We start from the raw sequence: 18,580 nt of genomic DNA on the forward strand, positions 1-18,580 counted from the left end.
GATTTTAAAATAACTATGCATGAATGTGTGACACAGTAAGACGATGTGTCGCGCGCAAGACCCAGCTCCGTAGGTCAAAGGTCCTAAACTCTAACATCGGCCATAACTATTCATTCAAAGTGCCATCGGGGGCATGTGTCATCCTACGGAGACAGCTCTTGTTTAAATATATTTCATAAATTATTCAACAGCTACTAAGTTTTATTTAAGTCATTTAAATGATCTAATTCACTCCGACACTTCATTTAATATGAAATATACTTTTTTCTTATCTTAAATATAAGAGCTCTTTGTAAAACAAATATGCCCTCCGAAATAACCTATTTGAGGCACATGGACATGTTATTTTGTATGCTGTGACCTTGAACTTTGACTGACATAAAGAATGGGAAACATCTACTGACTACAGGCAACCATCCTATGAAGACTGACAACCAAAGCTTTCTTTAATTATTGAGCAAAAATCATTTTCAGTCTAAAGGTCACTATGTCTTTGACCTACTAACCCTAAACAACAAGAGCGCCGCCAAGCAGGGCAATATACGCCCGAAGGCTTACATTATAGGATGGGAGCAAAATTTTAAGAACTTGACTGTTGTAGCCCCAAAGGACTGGAACAACAAAAGGAAAACTTCAAAAAACAAATCTAAGTCCACAAAAAAAATATTCAAAGTCTACAAAAAAATCCTTATCAGGTACAGGTATGTAAAAATACACCTTAAAATTGGAGGTACCATCCCTGTTGTACCACAGAAAAGTGGTCTCGGTTTTTCCCTACGGCCAATAATAAAAAAGGTTCAAAATAAGCTATTTATAGTAACATAAAAGGGAAGTAATTCAAAAAAAAAATTATTGTAAGTACAAAAAAGAGATATGCCAAATAAAAACAAGAGCACTGCAATGCAGAGCAATATACACAAAGCAAAGTCATATATGACCTTTGACCCTTAAGTGTGACCTTGACCTTGAAGTGAGTCATCCGGAACATGCGCTCTGCACATCGTTACAATGTGGTGAACATTTCTGCCAAGTTTCTTTGAAATCCTTCCAGCAGTTCAAGAGTTACAGAGCGGACACGAAACAAACTGACATGACTTTTGACCCCTAAGTGTGACCTTGACCTTCAAGCAAGTCATCCGGAACATGCGCTCTGCACGTCGTCTTGGTGTGGTGAACATTTGTGTCAAGTTTCTTTGAAATCCTTCAAGGGGTTCAAGAGTTATAGAGCGGACACAAAACAAAGTGATATGACCTTTGACTCCTAAGTGTGACCTTGACCTTGAAGCGAGACATCCAAAACATGCGCTCTGCACGTCGTCTCGGTGTGGTGAACATTTGTGTAAAGTTTCCTTGAAATCCTTCAAGGGGTTCAAGTGTTACAGAGCGGACACGAAATTGCTAACGGACAGACGGACGGACACCAGCGTCATAACATAATACGTCCCTTCGGGCATATAAAAATGGGGTCATCCATCTGCTGATCACAGGCAATCACCCTTTGGAATCTGATGGCTAGAGACCAAAGCTTTCATTACTTATTGAGCAGAAACTATTTTCAATCTCAAATTTACTGTGATGTTTGACCTATTGACCCAAGAAAAAACAATAATGGTCACCTACTTATCAATGGTAATCATCCTATTAAGTTTAATGACTATAGGCCAAAGTGTCACTATAGTTACTGAGCTGAAACTGAGTTCAGTCCCAAGGTCACTGTGACCTTGACCTTTGACCTACAGACTCCCAAAATCATAGTGGCCAATTACTATTTATTGGCAATCATACGGTAAGTCAAGCATTCATTTGTTGTAGTCTTGTCAGTGAAAATCATTTTTAGTCTAGAGGTCTCTGTGACCTTTGACCACCCACAGAAATAGGAATCATCTACTGAACAAAAATGTTCTTTAGATACTGAGATAAAATGGTTTTTGACCCAAAACAGAGGTAATCTACTGACCAAGGGAAATCATCCTGTGATATTTGGCCAGTGTAAGGCCAAGTATTCTCTGGCATTATGATAGGCATTTAAAACAACCAATCACGTATGCTGTTACATATTAAACAGATCTAAATAAAAACAGACAGTGAGTGTCCAAGGTTTTAACATTGAGCTATGGGACCAGTCTAAACAGACAGTGAGTGTCCAAGGTTTTAACATTGAGTTATGGGACCAGTCTAAAAACTGACAGCATCTGATTGGATGATTCTCAGCCAGTTTTGAAATTGACCAATGAAAAGACAGCATTATGTAGACTGGTCTCTAAACTAGATTTTAAAACCTTGGGCTCTACAGTAGGTACAGATGAACATTTATGAGATGCTAAGATGAAAGTATATGATGTTCATACATCAAATGTTATGGTTTTCATATATCTAAGTTTGGCTGACAAGACATTTACGTGATCCAGGTCTTGATTCATCTGTAAAAATAAGTGTGTTTATGAAATAACCACTGTTTGGTCTACCTTTTCCACGACAAAATTTTATTTCTCTTTACTGAATGCTCTTCAGTGAAATACTTAATTTTATCAGTGAAATAAAATTTATATTTTCATTGTTTCAAAGTAGTGAAAATGTCTTTTTTTTCACTGGACTGTGAAAGAATATAAATAATAAATAAATTCTTTGCAAAATGTACTTCAATAAAGATATAGATGTATATAAATACATTTGTACCTACATGAACATAAAAGTTGATGATCCACTGTAATAAAATGAAAAAAAAATCTTCATTAAATTCTGACCCTAGGGTCTTGGATATGAAATCATTACATAACATTTCATAAAAATATGAAAGCCCCGATACTTTCTATTTTGCGAAACATTTTCAAATATATTGTGTTGAATCAAATGCAAGAAACAGCCCAAACCTATTGCCCTCAAAAGTGGATATCAACCTGTTATGATTCAAATAATAGTCACCAATCACTTCTATCCATTGCTGTGTAAGGAACTGTACTAAAACACATCTAGGTACATGTACATTATGTATCTAAAAGTGCCCTTATACATTCATCATAATTTCATACCTATCTCAATTAGCATTTACAGCAAAAAATATTCCAAGTTACAAACAAGTTCACAGCACTAGAATCTAATGATTTGCTAAAAATGAATTATGGTAAATGGAAGCACTGTGAAATCTTTTTGTGCATTTCTGCCAAATTTGCTATTTCATGGTGGCATGAATCAGTTGATGTCAAATTTTGAAATACCAGTAAATGGAAACTTTATATGTATTAACTTTATACGTTACAAAAGGCTTTCTAGAATGTATTTTTTTTTACGTACCAAATCCCTGGTTTTCATATAGATCTTCCGTGGAGTCTGTCGCCTGCAGCGCCTTCCTCTTTTCCTCCAACATTTTGTCGAAACAATCATGTATCATGATATACTGAGACTGTAAATAACAACAACAACTTACTGGAATTCGTAACGACAGCAATCAGTTATACATACTGTAATGTCAGATACAGGGATTTTTTTTCCAGAGCTAAAAGTTCATTTTATTTTAAAATAAGAATCGTTATTCCAAATGAATGTTCAGGATAAATGGCCAATTTGTAGACCTTACAGAACTATTTCTAACAAGCAAGCACTTTCAAGTACACACTCATGCCGACTGATTCAGCAAATATATCTACAAACCTCAGTATGAACCATGTCCACTTTGTCCAACCTCTTGCTAATTGAGCAAATTGATCTATTAAATCTGCACCATTGCAAATCTTTTCTTCCTCATGCTGACCACAAATATATCTACTCACCTCTGTCCGTACCACGACCATTCTGTTCTCATTTTTAGGCAGACCACAATAACAAATATATCGGCTGACCACAATAACAAATATATCGGCTGACCACAATATCAAAATTAATATATCTACTCACCTCTGTCTGTACCACGACCATTCTGTTCTCCTTCTGGCTGACCACAATAACAAATATATCGGCTGACCACAATATCAAATATATCGGCTGACCACAGTATCAAAATTTATATATCTACTAACCTCTGTCTGTACCATAGCTATTCTGTTCTCCCTCATGCCGACCACCATACCAAATATATCTACATCATCATTCTCACTAAACTCTGGACTATCTAAGTAGAGACTCAATCTGTCTGTAGCTATAAAAGTTCCTGTTCTTCCAACACCCGCACTGAAAAATGAAACTTTCAATTATCAAAATATCAAGAGATGTAGTGTTTTATTGATATGCATTGTTGTAGGGCTTCTCTGTTTATTTCAATATTAAAAGCAAAATATTATACAATTATTGACTCTTGAGCCGTTGAATATGATGTGATATTCACGGAAGACGGCAATATTGACCGAGGTGATAGCCGAGGTCAATATTGCTTTCTTCCGGTGAACATCACATCATATCCAATGGCTCAAGAGTCAGTAACTGTTTTATTTTATGGTTCAGGTTTATGAATAATTAAGTACCAAATATTTGTTGCAACATATTTAATGTTTGAAAGTAATAATAACTGTGTGAAAACCTATTAAAGTTTAAAAGAAGACACTTAAAATTCCTTGAATCATTGTGTATACAGTTTCTTATCGCTGAAATACATTGTAGTTGATTGTAACCGGAGCATTTTGACCAGTTATCACAGGCAGGAGTAACACCATTCTTCCATTCTATTTATAGAAAATTATGTTTAATGGGGAAAACCCACTAACCGTTAATTTATGAAATATATTTTGAAAGATGATGAGCGATTTCTGCCAATGAAATTCAGGTTATTTTTAGAACATATAATAATACAATTTTCAAACTTATATTGTAAATTTCAGAACTGTGCTTCTTAAACTGAAATTTTATACATGCAGATTAACCTTTAGTTTGATAAATTTCTACAATGGACTGGTCCATCATTCAACTTGGGTAATACTATTTATTATTTGAAGGGGTGCTTAATGAAAATTTACTGACTGAACAGCGAACAGTGCAGACCATGACCTTCAGGTCTGCACTGGTCACAAAAGCAGGGTAACTTGCCACCAGCAGGCTGAAGGTTAATATGTGGCAAACAACTATTAAATTTTCTGAACAATTGTTTGCAGATGGTTATTTTCATGAAAAGATGTTTATTATAAGTAGGGTTCCATATTTAGTATGAAATGACTATATATCATTGCAAAATATGAAGCTGTCCGATGTTCAAGTGAATATTTGTGACCTCCCTTAAAAATGTTCTCTATTCATCTTTTACAAGCCCCTCAGTTTTTTTTACATGAGGAAACCAGCTGGACCTGGTTACCTGGGTGTCAGTTCATACGCAAAATATTGCCTTGAGGGGCTGCTCGAATATATAGGGCAAAACTCCTGCAGCTGATTTTAAGTACTGTTTAGTGGACAAACTCCTTTTATGAATTTTCCTTATTTTCTTTTTTATTTTAAGATAGTTTCTATTGTTTGCTTTTTTTAGCACTATTTTTCAATAGTATTTCAGATATACAAAGGCAGGCAGATAATCGAACCAGTTTAACTGGATTCTGTAGTTTTCTAACCTGTTCTCCGCAAGTAATTACCAACTTCCCCACATGAATCAGAGGTGGAGGATGAATGATTTTAGACACAATGTCTTTTATCAATCATCACAGATAACATACGCCTCACTCAGGGATCAAAGTCACAACCGTCCCTATCTATAGATCTGTCCTTGCCCTATTAAGCTAAGAGGGCGGGCTGATATTTTTTCAAGGAAAATAACTAAACTTAATGTAAGAAAATAGTTTCTGATGCTGAAATATAAAAATATTTTCATTAATTCTTTGCTAATTTGTAATATTTCTGTTAAATGAGCAGAAAGTGCCATCTACTCTTGGTTTTGTCAAGAAAGGGTTTTGTCTGGCTCATGGGCAGTTTAAGCCTTGCTCCACCATTTAAAGTGGGAATGTTACATTTGAGCTGCACCATGAGAAAACCAACATAGTGGCTTTGAGACCAGCATGGATATGTGCAGTCTGGTCAGGATCTATTCTGTTCGCTAACGGTTTCTCTAATTGCAATAGGCTTTGAAAGCGACCAGCATGGATCCTGACTAGACTGCATGGATGCGCAGGCTGGTCTGGATCCATGCTGGCCACAAAGCCAGCATGGCGGTTTTCTCATGGCGTGGCTAATGACATTTGTGATTTGATTATAACCACAAACAAACCTACCTGCAGTGAACAATAATTGGTCCTGTATTATCATGTGGTACATGGCTCCGGACATTCCTTACAAAAGTAATGAAGTGGTCAAATTCCACATTGGCACTGAAATCTGGGAAATCCAAGTAGTGAAAATGGATAACTTGGCGTGACTGTCCGTCCTGAAAATTGGAAAACCACAGCATGATTTATATATTTTGGAAAAGAAAGTCCTTTAGAACTTCTGATCAGTTTTTCAAAATTATTAAACCATTGTAACAAGAGTGAAGTTTGGGAGACAGCTATATGCCATACTGCTACTTTTATGATGAAAGGGGGAGATCAATCAATTATCAAAGAAGCTAAAGTTACAGAAGAAGAAAAAGAAAGATAATTCATTTTGATAATAATTGCAGTCTGAACTAACTGTATTTCTCACTGCCATTTATCATCTGTCTGTTTACTTTGATTTCCTTTCAACAATTGCTAAGATGCTAAGTAACTGTGCCAGGAAAAAGTTTGAAAAAGTACAATGTATATACAAACTAGACAAGCGTCGATAAGACACTAATACCTCCTCTTCCTTTCACTGTTTGGTAATGTTACTTGCAGATAAAGCATGACTGAATAAATTTTATATCGAGTTGAGGGTGTGATATAGAGGATATTGATACCACAAAACATCAAGAAAGGAACAGAACATTTTCCCAATTGTTTTGGGAGGTATGAAGAGTGGGTATGGGTGCTAGAAGGGGGAAGTGGTACACATCCTAAATAAAACACTCAACTTCACATGCCGAACAACATCCTAAAACATTTCATGACTTCAGGTCAGATATATGCAACACAAACTTTTAGGCCTTTAATGCATATGTTTGACTAATTCAAGGGCAATAACTCTGTCCTTACAGAGTGAAATCCCAAACTAAATCAGAATATTCTCAAAACGTTACATTTCCTTTGGGTCCAAGGTTATGGAGACCGGTCTTAGTATGCAGCTTTATGATTGGCTGATTTCAAATCTGTGCTCAGAAACAACCAATCAAGTGTTAGAATTTTGTGACTGGTCTTCTTTTTCTGATAAATATATACAAACACAACTGAACTTACCACAGACACATCAAATATGGAGATATTGTACTTGTCAAGAGTTGATATGGATATAGGGTTTACAACAACCTCACCATACTGTTTTGGTTCTCTCAACTCATCCGGCCAGTATTTCTCACATTTCACCTGTTAACAATAACAAAAATTTATCAACTGAGGTGTGACAATTATCAAACTACTACAAACCTTAGAAATTTCATACCAACAAAAAAATATTAATTTTGTTCATGAAATTTCTTACTGGTAGTTTTGACCAAAACAGCTTTATTTCTGTGGATTTTGATGACAAAAGGAATGAAAATATGGGAGTTTTTATATGTTCATTGAAATAAAATTTTGTGGAGTGATGCAACCAAAACATCCATGAAAATTAGTCCCCAACTAATTATAATGATTTCACAGTAAATCACAGTATTATAAGATTCTTTCACTAGTTGTAGGTGCAGATCCTATATGCACCTACAGCCAGTGATCGAATCTTTTTCTTGCATACCATATTCAAGAAATACTTGTAAAAATAAAATCAATCGAAAGTGTTCCTTTTTAGAACTATTTCTTATATAGTAGCGTATTTAAACAAAGCGTGGGAAACCAATGTCCTTAAACAGGAAAGATGTCATAACGTTTCAAAGACAAATGGCAAAGCTTAGTTCCGGTTTTGTTTTATCAGTTACAGAGTAACATTACAATTTTTTGATAAAATAACATTTTTTGAATCAAGAAATATACTATCAGGAACAAAGAGGAGCTGTCAAGGTATTTGATTTATATTCCGTTTTATGAAATTATATATAAATTACTACATAAATCTTCAATGTAGTTCGTAATATGTCATTTACAGCACGAGAGTCATCTTACACCCCGGGGTGTAAGATGGATTTTTTAAGGTAGCAGGGTACACTTAGATTCGAAAAATTTGGGCATGACCAGGCTTACATGTAGCGAGTCACAATACTGCACTTCCCTAATATGCAGATTCAGGGTGGCCATTTTATAAATTGCGAGCATGTTTTGCGCTTTTAATCAATGGCAAGATCAGGACTCTCATACAAGAATACAGAATTTTATAAAGATAACAATCATTATCTCTCACCTTAATTTACAGACATCCAAAATCACGAAGTTTCTAATTATTACAAATAATGACGGGGGCCGAAATTCGAAGTGTACCCTGCTACCTTAAAGCACCAGTAAAAATACCGGAAATCCCTGTCCGGTATGCAAGAATGAAAAGTGTTGTCAGAAAAAATTAAAGACATAAACAAGTACCAAAGGGGTAATAATTCATATATAAAACTCATCAAACTTTTTGACTATGATGCTAAATGAAATACAAGCTTACTATACTTTTTTTTTTTACATAATTTATAGTCCAGAAAGGGGCATAACTCTATCAAAAAGCAAAACAGAGATATGGAGACTTTACACATTACACTGAAAAAGCGTGTAAAGTTTAATTTATTCCAACTGGTGGTTACCAAAATATCAGCTTACATAAAACTCTTCCCAATCTGGACACTGATACCAAAGGGAGAGTGCATTAAATCTACCCATTCTCCAAATATAAGAGCTAAAAATGTTCCAAAAACTTCCTAAGGATTACAATAAAATGATGAGACTGACCCGGTTGCCTTCTTTACACTGTGTCAGCATCACTATCACCATTACACCATTCTCCCATACCATTCTCCAAAAATCATCTATCGTCCCCGGCAACGGACCCTGGGTAGCGATGTACTCACGCTGGTTGTTAAATCCCTGCAATATTGAACAGTTTATAAGCTCATGAATTACAATCTATACAGCTTTAAATGCTCCATGAAAAAAAAGCAAGAAAATTAAACTTTGTCATAAAAGTCTGATTTAATGCTACATAGATTATGCTACAGCATGTTAATATATATTAATATGAATGTATAATTGTCTGCATATATAAGTATAATAATCAATATGTTAAAATATCAGTATAATATTATACTGTTAAGATATAGCCAACAAAAATGTTCTTTTACAACATTTCCCATCCTAGACTTTCAAAAGGACAACTGAGTCATTTCTATGTTAGTAACTTTAAAACATAGCAAAACAAAATAAATGTTAGCTTAGCCTAGTTTGAAATAAATAAGTAAAGAAGAGAGTATTAGAGAAATTTATTACAGACCAGTAGATAAAAGTTGACTATTAACATGCAATTACCAGTGTATTTTTTAAGGTGACTACTAGGGCTTATTTTGACTACTACAATTACTGTTTATATGGCTGGAACGGGTACTGATGCATATAGAACCTATTACTGGTTGAAAGTGCAGATAGAAATATATGGAATAAAGGTAACTGTTAAGGTGGTAACGAGGCTCTGCAGAGTTACATCAAAAGGAACCACGTTACTTCAAAAAATTACTCGAAAACCAGACACTTCAACTAATACCTACAACCACGAATAGATTTTTTTTCTTGCATACTGTATTCTTTAAATAATGAAAGAAATAAAATAAAATAAAAGCTATCCTTTTAAGCACTGATTCACTATAGTTGTGTATATATCTACACATTCATGCATAAATTACAACATGTAAGCCATCTTACACCCTGAGGTGTAAGAGCACTTTTCTATGCATCGCCAAAAACACATGAAAATCCTGTCTCGCATGCAAAAATACTACTGTGATACTACTGCAAAAGTTGACGAAATCTTTAAATATTATGTATTATAATATACAAGTCTTTTCCATTATTTCTTAAATTTTTCTGCACACTTTACACATGACTGAAAGAATGGGGTCCGAATTGCTGGACAGGTTTGTATGTAATGTGTCTGTTTCAAAACACACTCAGTATGTCAAACAATTTGGATAATTGTTAATAAAATGATTTTATTTAGACTGAAACTTGTTAGCGCAGATATCAAAAATATTGGTAGATAATTTAGTTTAGTTTTTACTAATTTATTTCGCTCGATTGTGATGAAAGCTTCAAGTTTATTGGAACCACTCTCGAGTCAGCTTCCTGGAAAAACCAGTACTGGTGTAATATGAGAAGTCATGGTCATGACCCCAGTGAGGCTTGAACCCATGACCCCTACCTGGTAGATGATTTAACTATGGACAGTAGACACTAGGTTCATACAATCTAGTCATGAACAATTGCAATAATCTATCATTATACCTTGACTGGAATGACTGTTTCATGGAAAGCTTCCACAGGGGTGCAATAAATTTACCCAAAATGGAATCTAGATTCCAAATCATGATTTAGTGAATCTCTACCTTGTTCTTGTCATTTTTTTTGATTTTCAAAATAATGGCAGCTGCTTTTCCTTTCCGTTCAATATATACTATTAAATCCTTGCTTAGAGATGCAGTAAGCTTGTTAAATATACTGTGGAAGAGTTTCGTCAATATTCTAGGCATGCCAGTACTCACGCGATTCATTCTGAATCATAATTAATAGTTTGATTTGGTATCATATTTTCATTCCATTAAAATAAACTGATGAATCAAAAACATGACTTGGAATCCAGTTTCAGTTATATTATAATGGGCAATTTTATTATTTTGTTATAAAACATGTTTTTAATTGTGCAGTCAAAAGCAAAAACTGTCAATGTCATAGACATAAGATGCCCCCAAAGCAGGCTTTGACACAAAAGCATGATCAAATTAGGGCAGTAAGATTGACACAAAATATGTAAAAACTGTCTTTATTGCTGACAACATTGTACCCTTACACCTAAACATGGAGATATATTACTAACTGTATTGTATAACTGCACAGGTCACTCCATCACAGTCTGACCTTCTGACCTTAAAAACTGACAAAACCAGAAAACTATCAACCAGAAACTGATTTGCAGCTCAAGGTTACCATGACCATGACCTTTGACCTACAAACCTTCTGATCAACCTATCAAGCAAGATTCAGGTTCCTGCTCGAAGTGTTCTTCATTTACTGATCAGAAACTAAGGGGACATACTAGCAGACAGACAGACAGACAGACAATCCAGTTATTGTATGTCGCCATTTGGGGGGGGGGGGGGGGCACCTAAAAAGGTCCTCATATTTCTTTTTTTTTCACATATATATTTACATGTTTTCGGTTGTGTAAGTAATGTGTTAATCAAACAGGCTATTATCTGAATTGCAGAAATAGGTAAGCCACTGACAATGATTAAAATGAAGCATTATGTAGGCCAGTGACAATGATCATTACTAAACTGTACAAAAATGTGGGTCAGTGACAATGGTTCCTTTTAAACTACACCAGTATGTGGGCCACTGATAATAATTAAACGGCAGCAATATGTGGGCCACTGACAATGATTAAACTGCAATAACATGACTGTGGGCCACTGACAATGATTAAACAGCAGCAATATGTTGGCCACTGACAATGAATAAACTGCAGCAATATGTGGGCCACTGACAATGATAACATTGCAGTTACATCTGGATCACTGACAATGATTAAACTACAGTGGTATGTGGGTCACTGACTAAGATAAAATTGCAGTGACATATGAGCCACTGACAATGATAAAACAGCAGCAATATGTGGGCCACTGACAACGATCAAACTACAGCAATATGTGGGCCACTGACATTTATTAAACTCCAGCAATATGTGAGTCCCTGACAATGAATAAACTGCAGCAATATGTGGGTCACTGACAATGATTAAACTGCAGCAATATATTGGCCATTGACAATGAATGAATATGTGGGTCACTGCCAATGATTAACTGCAGCAATATGTGAGTCACTGACAATGATTATACTGTAGCTGGGTCACTGGCAATGATTAAACTGCAGGTACATGTGGGTCACTGACATGACTTAAATTACAGGGATATGTTGACCACTGACAATGATTAACTGCAGCTACATGTCAGTCACTAATGATTAATAAATTGCAAGGAAAATAAGAGAGGATTGACAATTATTACTGCAGCACACGGCATGACTAGCAACCCTACTTTTACCAATCATATGAAGAAGCTGTATAAAGATATCATAAGCACTACACACCATCTTCTAAGCTTGAGCTATCACCAAGCAAGCATTGCTGCAAGCAATACCACTTAATGTCTTTGTCACTCTTTGAGATAACCAGAATTTTGAAATAAGCAAGTTCAAGATATTGCAGTTCAACAGTATTTGAGCCGCGCCATGGGAAAACCAATATAGTGGCTTTGCGACCAGCATGGATCCAGCATCTGCATCTGCACAGTCTGGTCGGGATCCATGCTGTTCCTTTTCAAAGCCTAAAGCAATTAGAGAAACCGTTAGCGAACAGCATGGATCCTGACCAGACATCGCAGATGCGCTGGCTGGTCTGGATCCATGCTGGCCGCAAAGCTACTATGTTGGTTTTCCCACGGCGCTGCTCATTTATCAAGTTTATGTATGTAGTATGATATGGAAGTTATAGCCCTTTCAGTTATAAAACAATTATTGCTGAATTAAGAGCAAATTACTGCTCTATAACTAATCTGACCTTACCAAGAGTTAAACTTGATACAGATCACATGCATATTGCAACAGCTGTCAGAGGAGACCGTGCACTTGACTATTTTGATGCTTAATAGTAAAACAGGGCACGAAACGAACTACAATGAGTTAGCTCTTTAAAATCATGAGCACATAACTCTAAACAACCGGTTCTGGATCCAGCTCATTATCAAACTTTTAACCATATATGCTGTGCACTGTGACCAAGTTCAAGAAAGAGTGCTTAAAACATATAGATGCTAGGGTGTATTCAAACCAGCTGTGTACGTAGAAGGAATGAAAGACAGACAGACTCTAGTGATCCTCAAAGCTCATCATGTGCATTTTGTACTCAGATGAGCTGAAAAGGCACATTACTTTGTAAACAAGAGGGCCATGATGGCCCTATATCGCTCACCTGTTATCATTGCACTTGAGGACAAGAAGGTCCTCAGAAAAAATATCTAAGTCCAAAGGACAGGAACAACAAAGCAAAGAAATTTAACCAAAAAGAAAAAAAATTCTTACAAGGTATAGATATGTCAAAATACACCTAAAAATTGGAGGTACCATCCATGTTGTACCACAGAAAAGTGGTCTCGGTTTTTCCCTACGGCCAATAATAAAAAAGTTACTAACAATAAGCTATTTATAGTAACGTAAAAGGGAAGTAATTAAAAAAAATAAATATTGTAAGTGAACAAAAGAAGGATCTGCCAAATAAATCTGTTGACATAAATGAAATTTCAGATCAGTATCTTCATTAGTTATGGAGGTATACCCATTTTAATTTGAAATAAAGGGAGGTAATTTGACATAAAATCTGATCATAGTTATCTACCCTGATTGTCTCAGTCAAACTAATAACAATGATGAAATTTCAAATAAGTCCTATAAGTTCTTACTGATACATACATGCCATATTTTCAGACGGTCAATAAGGGACATTTGCCTCAACAGGGCTTTTTTAAGGGAGATTTGGGTAAAAATAAGGGAGACTTTTATTCGCTCATTTTTATGCGCTAAATGGCCGTTTTCATGAAAAAATCATCAAGTTTTCTATATTGAATTGATGAGTGGAGCCAACAGTTGTGTAAAGAATGCATTATTATTACTTACAACACTTTAATCAATCCAAGGAATTCAGAATTCCATGAAAGATTGAACAAGGAACTTTGTGTTGATGCTTCTGCATCTGGAGAGTGATCTTTTTGACATGTTTAAGCATACAATACTCAAAAGATTGTAGACATATCATGTCTAAACAGTCCTTTAAGGGCAGTCATTTCTTTTCAGGAATTGTTGAAATAAAAATGAAAGTCGTTTGATCTATTGCTTGATTGTCCATATTTAGATTAAAACTACATGTATTTAAACTGGGAATTCTTTTCCCGTTAATTATTGCAACATGACAATATCACAAAGGAGTGGTAGTCAATTCTTTGGGCAGTATTAATTGCACTTTATTTCATAAAATTCACTTATCCGAATTCATGTTTGTCCGAAATTCTGTGTGGTCTGACATTAACTCGCCAATTTTTGTTAAATCATGGTTGATATTTTGCATGCTGTGCAAGTATTTAAATTGAGAAGCATGAACTTGGTGTTAGCACTAACCTGTCTCATCTTCTGATGGCTCGATAAATATTGAGGTCAGCGAAAACGAAAGTACACTTTGGCAGGTGGCGGTAAAATGACGTTATTTTAAGACTGGTTTACATATTGTTTTAAAAACTACAGATCAGCGACTTTGATGTAATTGAATCAGTCTAAAATCTCGAATGCACATGTTTATGCCTACGGGTAAGATTAAATGGTTAATTGTTTGCAGATGGTGACAGTATAGGTGGAAAGATAATTAATGCCTCAGGCGTGTATCTCTCGATAAACAAGCTAGGGATTACAGACAACTGTCAAAATTATGTCTGAAGAGTATTTCCGGGTAACTCGATATTGAATTTCAAGTATTTTCTAAAGGTCTACATTGGGTCCGAGATACGATTTTTCGACAGAGAACTTTTTTTCTGAATTTATTTTTTTACGGGAGGTTTTCATGTCTCGGCGGGAGACCGGGAGATATACTGAAAATATGGGAGAAAAAGGCTCCCGGCGGGAGATATGGCATGTATGCTGATATAAATCCATTTTGATTACAATCAGGGCAGGTAATCAGATATAAAATAACTCTGGAACCTACGATTGGATCTGATTTGTCATGGAATCCAAGATTTATTGTTGTTGAAGATATTTTGGATGTTTGTATCAAATAAAACCATAAATGAAGTCTCTATATGGCTGCAAAAGCCAAAATAGCCAATTTTGGACTTTTAAGGGGTCATAACGCTGGAACCCATGAAGGAATCTGGCCAGCTGAAGAAAGGAAGCAAGATCTTGTGGTGATACAAGTTGTATGCAACTTTGGTTAAAATCAAATCATAAATGAATCTGCTATTGTGCAGACAAGGGCAAAATAGCTAATTTTGGCCCTTTCAGGGGCCATAACTCTGGAACCCATTATGGGATCTAGCCGATTCAAGAAAGGAACCGAGATCTTATGGTGACACAAGTTTTGTGCAAGTTTGATTAAATTCAAATCATAAATGAAGCTGCTATTGTGCAGACAAGGTCAAAATAGCTAATTTTGGCCCTTTCAGGGGCCATAACTCTGGAACCCATAATGGAATCTCGCCAGTTCAAGACAGGAATCGAGATCTTATGCAAGTTGTGTGCAAGTTTGGTTAAAATAAAATTATAAATGAAGCTGCTATTGTGCAGACAAGGTCAAAATAGCTAATTTTGGCATTTTCAGGGGCCATAACTCTGGAACCCATGATGGAATCTGGCCAGTTCAAGACAGGAACCAAGATCTTATGGTGATACAAGTTGTGTGCCAGTTTGGTAAAAATCAAATCATAAATAAAGCTGCTATTGTGCAGACAATGTCAAAATAGCTAATTTTGGCCCTTTCAGGGGCCATAACTCTGGAACCCATAAAGGGATCTGGCCAGTTCAAGAAAGGAACCGTGATCTTATGGTGATACAAGTTGTGTGCAAGTTTGGTTAAAATAAAATCATAAATGAAACCACTATCGTGCACACAAGAAATTGTTGACGGACGCACGCACGGACGGACTGACGACGGACGAAGGGTGATCACAAAAGCTCACCTTGTCACTATGTGACAGGTGAGCTAAAAATGCAGACAGAATTACAGAACCTATTCAGTGAGGTGATTTCATGATGCTAATAACTTGTGTGGAGTTAGAAAGCATTCAGTACTGCAGTTGCAGAAAAATCTGCCAACAAGAAGTAGTTGCCAAAATCAACTCCTATGAAAGAATGACCATGATAGCACTAATATCTGATTTTTGTCCACAAATCATACAATATAGAATGTTTACACTGTTAATTAACTCTATTAGTTAGTAAATGCTAAACATCAGTAAAAGAATAATGGCTACAGTGTATGTGATAAGAACTTTAGTTCAAATCTTATATTAGTGGGTTACTAATCTTCAACAAACCCAAAACTACATAGGTGAAAAGTTATAAGACAGATGACCAGTCTAAAAACCTCCAGCATTTGATTGGTTAACTTTGAGCTCAATCTTGAAACTGACCAATCAAACGGATGTAGTCATAGTCTGGTTTCCAATTTTAGTTTTATAACCTCTGGACCAGGGAAGCAATAGGAAATAACACAGTTTCATCTATGAGCCCCTCAAAAAAACTGAAATCATTGTGTAAAAAAATATATGACATTTTTCATGTTGGCATCAAAGAGCTTCCAAAGCAACATAAAAAACAAGAGGACCATGATGGTCCTGAATCGCTCACCTCTTCCCACATGACCCAGTTTTGAGTATGACGTCGTTTTTTCTATTATTTGACATAGTGACCTAGTTTTTGAGCTCATGTGACCCAGTTTTGAACTTGACCTAGATATTATCAAGATAAAAATTCTGACCAATTTTCATGAAGATCCATTGAAAAATATGGTCTCTAGAGAGGTCACAAGGTTTTTCTATTATTTGACCTATTGACCTAGTTTTTGAAGGTATGTGACCCTGTTTTGAACTTTATCTAGATATCATCAAGGTGAACATTCTCACTAATTTTCATGAAAATCTCATGAGAAATATGGCCTCTAGAGAGGTCACAAGCTTTTTCTATTTTTATACCTACTGGCCTAGTTTTTGACCGCACGTGACCCAGTTTCGAAACTGACCTAGATATCATCAAGGTGAACATTCAGATCAATTTTCATGAAGATCCATTGAAAAATATGGCCTCTAGAGAGGTCAAAAGATTTTAATAATTTTAGACCTACTGACCTAGTTTTTGACCGCAGTTGACCCAGTTTCAAACTTGACCTAGATATCATCAAGATGAACATTCAGACCAACTTTCATACAGATCCCATGAAAAATATGGCCTCTAGAGAGGTCACAAGGTTTTTTTATTATTTGCCCTACTGACCTAGTTTTTTAAGGCACGTGACCCAGTTTCAATCTTGACCTAGATATCATCAAGGTGAACATTCTGACCAATCTTTATGGAGATCCATTCACAAGTATGGCCTCTAGAGAGGTCACAAGGTTTTTCTATTTTAGACCTACTGACCTAGTTTTTGACCCCACATGACCCTGTTTCCAACTTGACCTAGATATCATCAAGATGAACATTCAGACCAACTTTCATACAGATCCCATGAAAAATATGGCCTTTAGAGAGGTCACAAGGTTTTTCTATTATTTGACCTACTGACCTAGTTTTTGAAGGCAGGTGACCCACTTTCAAACTTCACCTAGACATCATCGAGATGAACATTCAGACCAACTTTCATACAGATCTCATGAAAAATATGGCCTCTAGAGAGGTCACAAGGTTTTTCTATTATTTGACCTACTGACCTAGTTTTTGAAGGCATGTGACCCACTTTCGAACTTGACCTAGATATCATCAAGATGAACATTCTGACCAGTTTTCATGAAGATCTCATGAAATATTTGGCCTCTAGAGAGGTCACAAGGTTTTTCTATTTTTAGACCTACTGACCTAGTTTTTGACCGCACGTGACCCAGTTTCGAACTTGACCTAGATATCATCAAGATGAACATTCAGACGAACTTTCATACAGATCCCATGTAAAATATGGCCTTTAGAGAGGTCACAAGGTTTTTCTATTATTTGACCTACTGACCTAGATTTTGATGGCACGTGACCCACTTTCAAACTTGACCTAGATATCATCAAGGTGAACGTTCTGACCAATTTTCATGAAGATCTTATGAAATATATGGCCTCTAGAGAGGTCACAAGGTTTTTCTATTTTTAGACCTACTGACCTAGTTTTTGATGGCATGTGACCCAGTTTTGAACTTGACCTAGATGTCATCAAGGTGAACATTCTGACCAATTTTCATGAAGAAATTGTGAAATATATGGCCTCTAGAGAGGTCACAAGGTTTTTCTATTTTTAGACCTACTGACCTAGTTTTTGAAGGCACGTGACCCAGTTTCGAACTTGACCTAGATATCATCAAGATGAACATTCTGACCAACTTTCATAAAGATCCCATGAAAAATGTGACCTCTAGAGTGGTCACAAGCAAAAGTTTACGGACGGACGGACGACGGACACCGCGCAATCACAAAAGCTCACCTTGTCACTTTGTGACAGGTGAGCTAATAAGATTCAAACCCTATATTCACTGTTAACAAAAAACTTAGTGATATCATATCAAATGCATTCGATCCCCTGTAGCCAAAATCCTATCACTGTCATATATTATACTAATCCATATACAGGGCATACATATAAATATATAGCA

General features: G+C 35.9%; 1 protein-coding gene across 1 annotated transcript in view; it reads right to left on the reverse strand.

Annotated features, from left to right (window-relative positions):
• The window catches only part of LOC128546050 (receptor-type tyrosine-protein phosphatase beta-like), a 44,909-nt gene that overhangs the window by 11,575 nt on the left and 14,754 nt on the right, over positions 1 to 18,580 (reverse strand). The window contains exons 4-10 of the mRNA XM_053542102.1: positions 8,883 to 9,017; positions 7,260 to 7,385; positions 6,180 to 6,331; positions 4,014 to 4,164; positions 3,292 to 3,400; positions 2,681 to 2,704; positions 2,400 to 2,420 (exon numbers count right to left, since the gene is read on the reverse strand). Coding sequence (XP_053398077.1) covers positions 2,400 to 2,420; positions 2,681 to 2,704; positions 3,292 to 3,400; positions 4,014 to 4,164; positions 6,180 to 6,331; positions 7,260 to 7,385; positions 8,883 to 9,017 — 718 coding nt within the window. The remainder of the gene's footprint in view (positions 1 to 2,399; positions 2,421 to 2,680; positions 2,705 to 3,291; positions 3,401 to 4,013; positions 4,165 to 6,179; positions 6,332 to 7,259; positions 7,386 to 8,882; positions 9,018 to 18,580) is intronic.

This window comes from Mercenaria mercenaria, chromosome 4 (genome assembly GCF_021730395.1).
Source record: "Mercenaria mercenaria strain notata chromosome 4, MADL_Memer_1, whole genome shotgun sequence".
NCBI classification, from domain to species: domain Eukaryota; kingdom Metazoa; phylum Mollusca; class Bivalvia; order Venerida; family Veneridae; genus Mercenaria; species Mercenaria mercenaria.